At 38.8% G+C, this 12,358-nt stretch overlaps 1 protein-coding gene across 8 annotated transcripts in view; it reads left to right on the top strand.

Moving 5' to 3' along the window:
* rbfox1 (RNA binding fox-1 homolog 1) overlaps window positions 1–12,358 on the top strand; it is a 321,986-nt gene that overhangs the window by 264,596 nt on the left and 45,032 nt on the right. For 7 of the 8 annotated variants that reach the window (XM_067414885.1, XM_067414877.1, XM_067414899.1 and 4 more), the window contains one exon: window positions 8,349–8,591. In XM_067414885.1, the coding sequence (XP_067270986.1) occupies window positions 8,349–8,591 (243 nt within the window). Of the gene's footprint in view, window positions 1–3,301; window positions 3,350–8,348; window positions 8,592–12,358 lie in introns of those variants that run through there. The other variant, XM_067414888.1, reaches the window with a different exon arrangement.

Genomic DNA, 12,358 nt, shown 5'->3' with positions numbered 1-12,358 from the left:
ATTCTCATGAACAACTTAAATAACACGCGCCGATAGTCCAACTAATGAACATATTACAATTATGACCAGATGAGTTATAGCGATCACAAAAACACAAACTGTTCTCATGAACAACTCGAAAGAACACGAGCACGACAGTCCAGCTAACGACATATTACAATTATGACTGGATAAGGGTTATATAGCTCATGAAAAGAGGTAACAAATATATATATATATATATATATATATATATATATATATATATATATATATATATATATATATATATATATATATATATATATTAGGAGTATAGTATCTTACTTGTGGGACACATTTTGTGAACTGACGCTTGAAACAGACAGTGAGGAGATTTGGATGCTCCATACGCTGTGGAAATTAATCGGTCTTTATCATCGCTGAAGTGAGACACAATACGATCGCAAATTAACAAACAAGCGAACATGACACATCTCTTCATATTCAAGCATATTCAAGCAAAAAGCCAGCGCGTGACTCGCGTGTTTTGAATAATGACGTGCACTGAGCGCTCTCTTCTCACCATCAAGAGTAGACACGCCCCTACCTGAGTCCTTTTTGTAAAACGGTTTTGAAATAACACTTACCCCACCTTTAAAGCATTTTAAAAGCACCACATATAAACAACATTAAACCCTTGATTTTCACCACACCAAGACTTTAAATTCCTACTATGGATGGTTGAGTACATAGATCATAATAAAATGTGTATAGCATGTCATTTGGGATATGATTTTGCACATATTTGGGAACTAAATGGTTATTTTTGTGGACTAAATTTGGGTATTTTAAATTTGAAGGATATTTTAGTCAAAACGTATACAAATGAACAGTACCCACAGAGCTACAATGCTATCTCAGCTTCCATTCACCCTTGAACCTTCATATTTTCACGACGTCTGCCGGGTCCCTTTTTCTTTTGAGTTTGCATGTTTAAAAGGTAGCCTCCTGCTGAGAAATGGGTTACTTTCAAAATAGTTCACACCCATGCGCTACAAAACCTCTTGCATTATTAATTTGTTTACTCTGAGACAGGGAGTGCGATTTGATGTCTGGCTTTCCGAGTTATCACGCACTCACCAAATGGCGAACTCCCCCAGAAGTGCTGTGCGCTGTGTGCGAGCGGCAAAATGTTTGATATAGGAAAACATCCCGAGAAACCCAATGGGAAGGGAGAGCGTCTGAGATAATGAACGGTCGAGGGGGTCCTGCCCCGCTCTATTGCCGTGTGTCACTGTGAGTCTGTTGGGAAATGGTTTGCCCTCTAAGCTGAGAGCATGTCCAGCTGAAGTGGCACTCCATGGACCTGGACAGAAGCCAGCTGACTGTCTGAAGTAAAGGGGCAGCACGCCGATCCTTAAACACCCTTGCTCGCATGCGTACTCACACACACAAGGAGCGCCTGTGGTGAGAATCCTGCATTGAGCGAGAGGAGAAAACAAAGGTGAAGGTTGATCGAACGTCCAATCTATAGGAAAGAAAGGGCAGACCCAGCAGGGGCTCAAGAAGGCCTTGCCTCAGCCATTTTCTCTTCTTTCGAAGAGTTGGCCCAGGTTTTCGCTGTGCAAGTCAGTGTGTTTGAAAGAGCAAGGACAGTGGATCTTGATCTTGTTTACCTCTTAGTCTGGCCCAACCAAAAATCCACAGCATTGATGTATGGCAAGGGGTCTTTCAGTGAGTTGCACGTCCTTAAACGAACCAAACCATAAATAGAACCTTACCATCCAAGCACCAGATACTTGATTAAATAAACATTATGGTTCTTGTTTACTGCGAGAAATCGAGCATACGCAGTAGGATTTTAACCTGTGTGATTCTTTCCCATCATGAGCGATAATATGAGAGGCGCCGAGCGTCTTATACAAGTTCCTGATCATTTTTAAGCATGATGAGAACATTAGGATTGAGTTTGTAAACTTTATGCAGTTCTATTCTAATGTGAAAGAACGTGAAGACAACTACATAATGCTTACCCAGAATCATTTTCGTATTGCTGTTTTTTTTTTTTTTTTTTATAAAATTACTAAATTGGTTAAACTGTAATATAATTTCACTTTTTTTGAGAGAATATGAATTAAAAAAAGAAAACCTATAGGATATTTATTTATTTATTTAGCTTAGATTTGTTGATTTATTTTCAGAGGAAATATTAAATGATTTAAATTTTGTCTGCAAAAATATCTGCATCCCCAAAAAGCATTGCATTCCCTCACAAGAACAAGAAAAAAAAAAAATGCAAACGTTTCTCGGGGGAACTCAAAACATCTCTGAGAGGAAACAAAAAGTGAAAGTGACATGTAAAGGCCAAGTATAGGAACCCATTGTAACAATGTTCAAAAGGTTCAGAGAAGGAGCAGGAATCAGTTACGCAGAATGTTTACCTTCGTATATAAACATTTTTAATAAAAACAAAGAAAAATAAAGCGGCAGCCCCTCATGGATGACTGCTGCATAAAAAAAACATAATAAAGCACAACATAAATAGCCCAGGCCTGACGCATTAACACTACAGTTCCATTCCCACGGCTCTCGGCCTCGCCCTGCTCGCCACACCAATACTCAGAATTTGTCCTTTGCATTTAACCCATCCAAGTTATTGCACATACATTAGGAGTAGTGTTACTTCAAACAGAGGCTATTTTGCTGTGGCACCCAGGGAACAATTGGGGGTTAGGTGTCTTGCTCAAAAGAAACCTCAGTCATTTCCCGCCGCTATTGAAAATCGACCCCTCAACCTTCGGGTTACCAGTGTGACTCCCTAACCATTAGGCCACAACTCCCCCGAAAGCATTGAAATGTAATTTTACATCCTATTTAATTTATTTTCCAATAACTATGTCCCTTTAGGGCTCTGTACTTCATACTTTAAAACCTATGTTTAAAAAAGAGTGATTCAGAGATTAGTATTTATTTCACCATCAGCAATACATGTATACAAATCCATCAACTGCACATTCACAGATAGACAAAAGCCTTAGCTTTTGTATATTTCGCAATCTATATCACAGCTCTATATTGAATTTAGTTTACACTCCCGCCAAATGGCCTAAATCTCCAACATTTCAGAGGGTCGCACATTAGTTATGAACAGAGAGAGAGAGATATTTTGGAGCTTAGCTTTCTCTTGCTTTAGTTCCCTCCTTCTTCACCCCTCCTTTCCCTCCCACTCACATACTCACACACTCATGCTCTCCCTCTCGCTACACACAGCGGTTGAACACACACCCTCATCTATAATTGATGCTTGCTTTAGGCAGATGCTGCAGGGATTGGGACTAAGGCAGCTGCTTAGTTTATGGAGGAAAAAGGGAGCAAGATGGTGGAACAGGTATTTTTTTCCCTGTTATTCTGCTTACCAAGCGCATTACTGCATTTTTTCTTCTCCTGCCCGTCTTCCTTTTGTGCTGTGGCTGCACAGTGGAGCGAGTGGCTTGTGTATGACAGCGTTCAAGAGTGTGTGTGAGAGAGAGAGAGAGAGAGAGAGAGAGAGAGAGAGAGAGAGAGAGAGAGAGAGAGAGTGCTTTGAAGAAAGAGGGAGCCCCCTTCAGCTACTCTTTTTCAGGCTGCCTTATCAGCAGCTGTTTTGCTTTCCATCTCTCTTTTCACACATTTCACCATCTCTTTCTTTTTCATTTCTCTCCTGTCTATCTCTAAGCTCTCTTTCGTGTTGGTCTAGGTAACTTTACTTACAAATTTGGCAGCCACGGTCATTTAAATGAGCCGGATTCTGTCATCCAGCGCCTGAGTGAGCCCGGCGAGAGTTAGACACGCTGCTCTTCAAACGGTTTATTTGGCTCCATAATAGTCAAACACTACCGCTCAGAACTATATTGACACACACCACTTTCGCGTTACTATGCTCCACCTGGCTTTCCATCATTGGGGTTGAACTCATCACCACCGCAAACGGCGTCTATTCGCGTACACGCAAAATTTAGAGCAACTTCTCGCCTACGAGAGCGAGGGAGGAGTAGTCTCATCGTGTGCGGAATTGTATTTGCAAAGTGTCGTAAAAAGCCCTTTACCAAAACAAAGGCACTTTTTTTATAGCTGCGTTTGTTTAAGTGTTTGCCTGGAAGTCGAGCACAGTGAAGTGATGAATCCAGCGCGCTGCCACGTAAAACATATTTCAGTCCTCCAAATGTGGTTCTCATTAGGGTGGAGGCCAAAGCGTTTAGCTAAGCCTGACTGTCTGCCATTGGATTTTTTTCTCCCAGTGTTTGCCAACAGCTATTTTACAAGGGCCTCCAAAAAATCTCAGCGACGGCACGACTATAATGACCACAAATGTAGAGCTCCCAGCAGACATGCACCAACAGGGGCTTCCCACACTGCGGAGGCACCGCTGTCTTTTCACAAACTTTCTTTCCACCCTCCCCTTAACGTCTTTGACACTTGTGCATAAAGAGTTTAGCACTCCTGATCAAATGATAGTCTAATTATGGCGTGGTGTGCCCGCTCTTGAATATAAATGTGCTATGCGAAGTGCTGATGGTGTTAATGGGAAACAGCGTGATGTGTGTAACATCTGCTTAAGGAACAGCAGGGATTTTTTTTACAAGGTCCCGTTTACAGAGTAGCAAGTTGCGGCTTCCCTCCTGGCTCTTCTCGGCTCGTTCGACTTGCCAAGAATGAAAATCCTGTCATTATTTACATGTTGTTCTGAAGCTGTGTGACTGACTTCTGGAGAATACAAAAGGTGCTTTTTTTTTTTTAAGAACATCCTGAATGCTCTTCTCAGTACTTACATTTGACAGCTTTTATCCAAAGTTACTTGCATTGCATTCAAGGTATACATTTTTATTTGTTCGTACATTAGCTATACTGGAGCTGTCAAGCTTTAAAAAGAATGCAAAAGTACTATAAAAGTATTTAAATGTGATCTATAACCTTATATTCATTCTATGCACTACTAAAAAGTCATCTGATACTTTCAAACCAATTTTTCATTTATAGTCTTACTCTCCAGTGGGCAACCAGCTCACTGAAACTTGAACAAATAATTTATTCCAGTTTTTCAAAAAATAGCAACAAATTAAAACATAAAACTAAAAGCAAAAAATAAAACGTATTCATTGAAAAGACTCAAAAGAACTGTTTTTTCTTGGATCTGGCATCACTACTTTACTCATGAGAACCCATGGAGAATTAAAGCGAAGTCAGTAAATTAAATTTCAGCATATTCCTCACGCAATGCTATTGTATGCTATTGTATATGAAAGTCATATGGGTTTGGAACAACATGAGAGTGAGTAAATTATGACAGATTTTAATTTTTGACTGGAATATTATTCCTTTAAATCACAGAGAGGACTGTTGATTTTCTCTCCTTTTATCCTACACTTTGTACGTAGGGGGTGTTTCTGTGTTGTGTGGCATTATGGTCAGAGCAGAGAAAGTGGTGGGAAAGTGTATTTCTCTTTGTTTTATCATGTACAGTTGTCCCGTTTCAGAGTGTGTTCTCGACAGGCCTGTGGGTGCTGGGATCTCTCTGCCTACATAACTTAGGGTTTGGCATGGAGAAGATGTGAGCGTGTGTGTATGAAGTGTGTCACGAAGTGTTTCCTCTTGTAAGAATGGAAAATAACAAATAAGGTCTCTTTAAAATCTCTTTTAAATCATTTATCCTAGACTGCAGTGAGAATAAATGGAGAAAAAAGCAGAAACTGTTCTTAAGAATTGTCTACACATACTTTCTTCAAGGGATATTTCACCTACACTATAAAAATAAAATGCAGGTCTCTAATTGAAAATGTTCTAGTGACTGATCACATCTAAATTTTTCAGTTGTCCAAATTGAATTTCTGTGAATTGATGCAGTTTAATTCACAGAAATTCAACGTGGCTGACTAAAACATTTTGATATGATCAGTCACTAAAAAATGTTCCATTGGGACCTGAATTTTTTTTACAGTATAAAAATGAAAATAAATGTTTAAAGTCATTGTTTACTCGCCCTCACATCAAACCTATAAGACTTTCTGTCTTCTGCAGAATAATTTGTTGTATAATGGGGTCCATATGACTTTATTTGCATAGACAACAATATTTGTCAAAAAAATGTTTCTGCAGAAGAATAGACATGAGGTTGAGTAAATGAAGACATCATTTTCATTTTTGGGTGAACCTTAAAGTCATCTCTTTAAATACATTTCTCTGTATCTTGGAAAAGATACATATACTCTTAGAACACTGAGTCTTTCCTCAAGTCAAAGAAATGAAAGCAAACACATACACTATTAAACAATAGTCTTCATTAACTGAAATAAAGCTAGAGAAAAAAAAGCAATATTTGATGTGAAATGTCAAAATTTAAGTAGTACTTTACTAAAATGAGAAGAATCTGAAATAACCATGGTTACGAATGTTTATAGTGGTGGATTAATTTAGATCTGTAATCAAACTGACTGGAACTACCTGTGCATTAAACGCTTTTACTGCATACCTTCCAGCCAATCAGAATCGAGTATTTAAACAGACCATGGTGTATATATATATATATATATATATATATATATATATATATATATATATATATATATATATATATATATATATATATATATATATATATATATATATATATACTCAAACCAAAAATAAAAGCTAATTTAAAATATTACACTGACCTCTGGGCAATAGAATAGCAAAAAGTTTCCAGATGGCTGTACAGAACAAGAACCCAGACAAATAAAAAAAGCTACCGTCACCTAAGGTTTAAACAACTTGCATCCATGTCAAATACACACAGCTGTTTAGATGAATGTATTTTTCCCCATTATCTGTACTGCCGTGCATCATGTGACTTGCCGTTGTTTATTGATAGCCAGCACTAATTTAGCCGGCTTTTCGGTCTCTCGGGTGCGGCATGCAAATCAGCGGTTTAGCGTAGATTTGGTGTACGGGGTGTAGAGACGTCTCCAAGCCTAAGTGGATAATCTGGTTGCTGGGAGGTGGATGAAGTGGTCCTGATCAAATAAGAAAGCTCTTCCTGTGATAAAGGTCTGATGCATGTTGTGTACGGGACGCATTTGTCTCGGGGTGTGCTTGTTCATTTGTTGTCGGTCCGGTGAATGCTAACACTGTAATTTAATTGGCCCAACTGTTTGAGAGAACTTGTGTATGAAGCCGAGCGTGTGCTTCGCTAATAGTTCAAGAGAGCACGACTGGCGCAGAGATGAAGCATGTGTGTGGTGCTCATATATGGACTTTAAAGCATGCGGACACATAATGATGTTTGATACATAAAACAATACAAGGTTTTGAGGTTCAGTTATTAACTATTAACTAGTTGCTCATTAGCATGCATATTACTAGGATATTGGCTGTTTATTAGTACTTATTAAGCACATATTAATCCCTTATTCTGCATGACCTTATTCTACATCTCTTAGTCCTACCCAATACCTAAACTTAAATACTACAAAAACTACTAATAAGCAGTAAATTAGGAGTTTATTGAGGCAAAAGTCATAGTTAATAGTGAATGTGTTCCCCATACTAAAGGGTTTCCCAATACAATCATTCCTGACCTCTTGTGTCTGAATGAGAGTGTAAGCTACTTGAAAACAAAACAATGTAGTCTAAAGCCAGTGTGACTAAAGTGTAAACTTCATGAATGAATTTGCAGACAACGTGGTTTTTGAGTTCAAATTGAATGCTGTCCTTTTATTAACAAATATATCCTTAAACAAAGATAATATCATGCATTATTTTGTTGCATGATAATGTTTTAAATCATGTCAGCGTGATATACAATTAAAAAAATCTCTTTTTAAATCTGTCTTAAGCAGGCTGTGCTTATTAGCGATGTTTTGGAATCTGTTTTTGTACAAATCTTGTAACAGAAAACCAAGAATAAGGGAAAATGTTAAATCTAATTTGCAGGATGCTTGAACACTCGTTCTGGAGTGTATTTTTTTAATAAACAACATTAAGACAGCAACTCTTTTCTCAGTTGAATTCATATGAATCAAATGGTTCATTGAATCGCTTGTGTACATTTTTGGCATTAAATAAAGTTATGATGAGTTACGTGTCACTATCACCTGGTGGAACCTGCATGAAGGGTCGATGAACAGTTATATATGTATCTATTTTTGGTGGATTATCCCCAGCACTCACACAAAGCATTATAGATTAGATTTATAAAATAATATGTTTGCAATAAATAGCTGTTGTAGCAGAAAAAAAGAGCATCAAATCACTTTAAACCATGGTTTTGAGACTTAATGCAGATATGGATGCCGAATTCAGGTGTCCACATGCTGTATGTTTGGTCATTTATCATGTCGCTAACATTTTGCTGTTGTTCTCTGTTTAATCAGGGTAATCAAGACGCCCCAGCACCCCCAGAAACCATGGCCCAGCCTTACCCATCGGCCCAGTTCGCTCCCCCTCAGAACGGCATTCCTGCTGAATACACGCCGTCCCACCCTCACCCGACTCCAGACTACTCGGGCCAGACCCCCGTGGCAGAGCACACACTGAACATGTACCCCCCTGCCCAGACGCACAGTGAGCCCAGCGGACCAGACAACAGCATACAGGCGGTCTCCGGCACAGCCACAGTAAGCGCCGCTCTCTACAGTATATCTCTTTCTTTACCGCTTTCTCGATCTCCGGCTCTTCTTGATGGCATTGCTCGTCACGGTTCAGGTTTTTTGGATTGTGCTGTGGATTGAGGTGCCCTCCGTGATCTGCCCTCCAAGGACATCAGTGCTGTAGCCCGCCTTAATATTTCATATGTTTCAGGGCATTTCCATGAATAATTGACTATCTGTGTGTTATTCCACCAACCCAGAGTACAAAGTGCCCTCGCTGAATTTAGTTCCCTCTAGGTTTTTAAAAAAAAAAATTTTATTCTAAAATTGTATGATTAAATGCAATTCTGCGTAGTAACAAGAAGTGGCTAGAGAATTAGTTTTTTTGGGGGATAGTTAAAAATCTAAACGATCTCATTATTTTCTTACATTCATGACTTGAGGTGTAAAAGTTTGGTGTGTTCTTCATGCAAAGTTATTATTTGGCTTCAAGAGAACTTTTATTTGTTAATTGGGGGATTTGTGGTTTATTTATTTATTGTTTGTATTGTAGTACATTTTTTGTTTGTAACGACGCCCTTATTGTAAGCTGCCCCAAGAGGTGTTTTTTTTTTATTTATTTTAGTTTTTAGTTTATATATAATAGTACATTTCAAACTTCATTTTCCATCATAACATGTAGGCATGGGCATCATAACCATTGTATGAGGGTGGGACAAGCTCCACCCACTTTTTATGACCGATGATATTGGACCCACTCACTTTTATCTTCTCTAATTCAGCACGTCTGTTTACCTTCCCCTAAATGAAAAACACTTATTATTAAACACGTTAGACATTTTTATTGAAAAGGAATGCCTTTCTGATCTGATATGTAATGGGAAAAGGAAATAGAGCTAGTTCGGATGGCAGCTGGGGAGAGCTTGGGGGGCTTTTTGGCCCAAGTAAAGGGGCAAAATTACCCATTTTATGATTTTGAGTTGCATGTGTCATATAAACTAAATTAGCACATATTTGCATTTACTGCATTTAACAATTCTTCGAAAATGTCTACATTTGTATTGCATGGCGGGGAAAAAGAAACTCCTGTTGTATAATTAGACTATTTGATCACCAGACAGAATGTTGAAACCATTTCATTGATTTGAAGGAAAATGTGAGCATTCTTGCGAACAGCGTCCAGATTTTCATTGCCTATCCTACCTTAGTGTTCAAATTTCTTTTTTAGTGCCAGAGCAGAAGGGAGCAAAACCACATCTGGAAAAGCCATTATACCTCCCCCCTCCCCTTCTCCCCTCTCGCTCTCTCTATCTCTTTCCTTCACTTTCTGAGCCGAGAGAAAGCAAAACTTTACAGGCATCCAAAGCTATGACCTCATCTGGCTGGAGCTGTTTTTAGATCCAAGACGTTCCTCACAACTGATCCTTCATCTGCAAACAAAAGAGGCCTAGACGGTGATTTTTTTCCCCCATTCTCATCTTTTCGTTGTTTGTTGGAGTACTGTAGGTGATAACCAATCAGCCCCCAGAGGGACGTTTTATACAGTAATAGATGGTTTTTATTGCTGTTTTGATAAAGCGCAGTGCCGTATTTTCAGTGGTCAATGTGAGAGACCTTGTGGTGGATTTCATAAATGCATATTGAACAGTATTTACTTTCCACAAGAATCCAATAATATACTTTTGCAGTGACAATTTGCAATATGTTCCTATTTGTTAACATTAGTTGATGCTATAGCTAACATGAACGATACATGTATTAATCTAGGTTAATGTTGATTTCTACATACACTAGGCTTTTGATCAAGAAGTTTGGGTTAGTAAGATTTTTATTTATATTTTTTAAAAAGTTTACACAAAAATGAAAACATGAAATACTCTAGCTTGGTCCTACCAGACTCTCGTACATTTAATTTGTACAAAGAGTCAAGCGTTAACTTCCTTGAAGGCGGGTACTCTGTTAAAGATTAAAATGATTGGATCTGCCCAGAGCCACTCTGGATCTGCCATAACCAATCGTTAATGTTTGGTTATGACATATGTAATCTCAAACTAGCGCACAACATTAACGTCATCGTTCTCAGCTTCTCCCTCTGTTCGCTATTTGGACCGGTTCAAATTTGACTGGAGGAAACCAGAGATTATGCTGCAATCCCAGATGGAAATGAAAATTGACTGAAAATACGTTGGAGGTCGGAGCCAGGCTACATTTACTCACCCTTCGTTACAAACCTGTAAAACGTTTGTTCGTATTCAAAACAAATATAAAGATATTTTTGATGGAATCTGAGAACTTTCTGTCCCTTTATTGGTAGCTATGCAACTACCACATTGACGCTTCAAAAAGTTAATGAAGGGATTGTAAAACTAATCCATATAGTCTAAATTTTCTGAATAGACATTATCACTATATATGACAAACAGATACGATTTATACTTATTCACATATAAACACTGATCAGAAAACATAAACAGAAGCTCAACTTAACTTGCAAAAACAAGCCTCATTGGTTCTTGCTGAAGCTGAAACGTGCTGTGTAACAAGAGAATGAACCTCATTGGTTCTCGCACGTCAAGCAAAAATGCTTCAGCTTATACAGTCCCTGACAAAAGTCTTGTCGCTTATCTATTTTCTAGAAATACCTGATATTAACCTGGCTTTTAATTAATTAATTGGTGTTAAAAATAGCTCATATGAAAAGCTAGTTTAATGCACTGAAATAAATAATGTTCACAGAAAAAATATTTATCATTTAATCAAGACGGAAAGGTCAAATTTTGGCAAAACAAAAGTTTTGTCGCCTATACAGAAACTGAACAAATTTACAGCAAATACAAAAATATGTCAGCAAATTAAGTTGTGGTGCTGTGAGATCCAAATGTAATATCTTGTATGACTTCCATGAGCTTGAAGGACTGCATCCATGCGGTTTGGCAAGGATTCATACAATTTATTGATGAAGTCATCAGGAATAGCTAAGAAAGCAGTCTTGCATGCCTCCCAGAGTTCATCATTATTCTTTGGTTTCGTCTTCCATGCGTCCTCTTTCATCCTACCCCACATATGCTCAATGATGTTCATGTCTGGTGACTGGGCTGCCCAATCCTGGAGCATCTTGATCTACTTCGCCTTGAGGAACTTTGATGTGGAGATGGAAGTACGATGGAGCACCGTCCTCCTGCAGAATTTGGCCTCTTTTATGGTTGGGAATATAAGAGGTAGCTAAGATTTCTTGGTATTTTAGACTATTGATGTTGCCTTCCACCCTGCAGATCTCTCGCACACCCCCATACTGGATGTAACCCCAGACCATGATTTTTCCGCCACCAAACTTCACTGTTTTCTGGGTGAATCTCGGATCCATTCTGGCTCCAGTAGGTCTCCTGCAATATTTGAGGCGACTGTGGTGTAATTCAACTAAAGAATCATCTGAAAAATCCACCTTCTGCCACTTTTCCAGGGTCCATCCTTTTAGCAGGCTGTGGGCCTTGGCAAATGCAACACGGTTTTTCAATTGTCTTTTGTTTAGTGCTGGCTTCTGGGCACTGATTCAACCATGGAGGCCATTTCGAGACAGAATCCGACAAACTGTTCTGGTTGACACAGGGACTTCAGGTGACCAGGTCTCGTGGAGCTCTGCTGCAGTGGAAAATGGGTTGGCCTTGGATTTTCAAGCCAACAAACGGTCCTCTCGAGCAGTTGTCTTGCGGGGTCTGCCTAACCTGGGCTTGTCAAAAACGTCTCCAGTCTCTTCAAATCTTTTTTTTATCCTCTGTACTTGACGCTGAGACACA

Source organism: Pseudorasbora parva, chromosome 2 (assembly GCF_024679245.1).
Source record: "Pseudorasbora parva isolate DD20220531a chromosome 2, ASM2467924v1, whole genome shotgun sequence".
Classification (NCBI taxonomy): Eukaryota; Metazoa; Chordata; class Actinopteri; order Cypriniformes; family Gobionidae; genus Pseudorasbora; species Pseudorasbora parva.
This window is presented reverse-complemented; position numbering and strand designations above follow the sequence as displayed.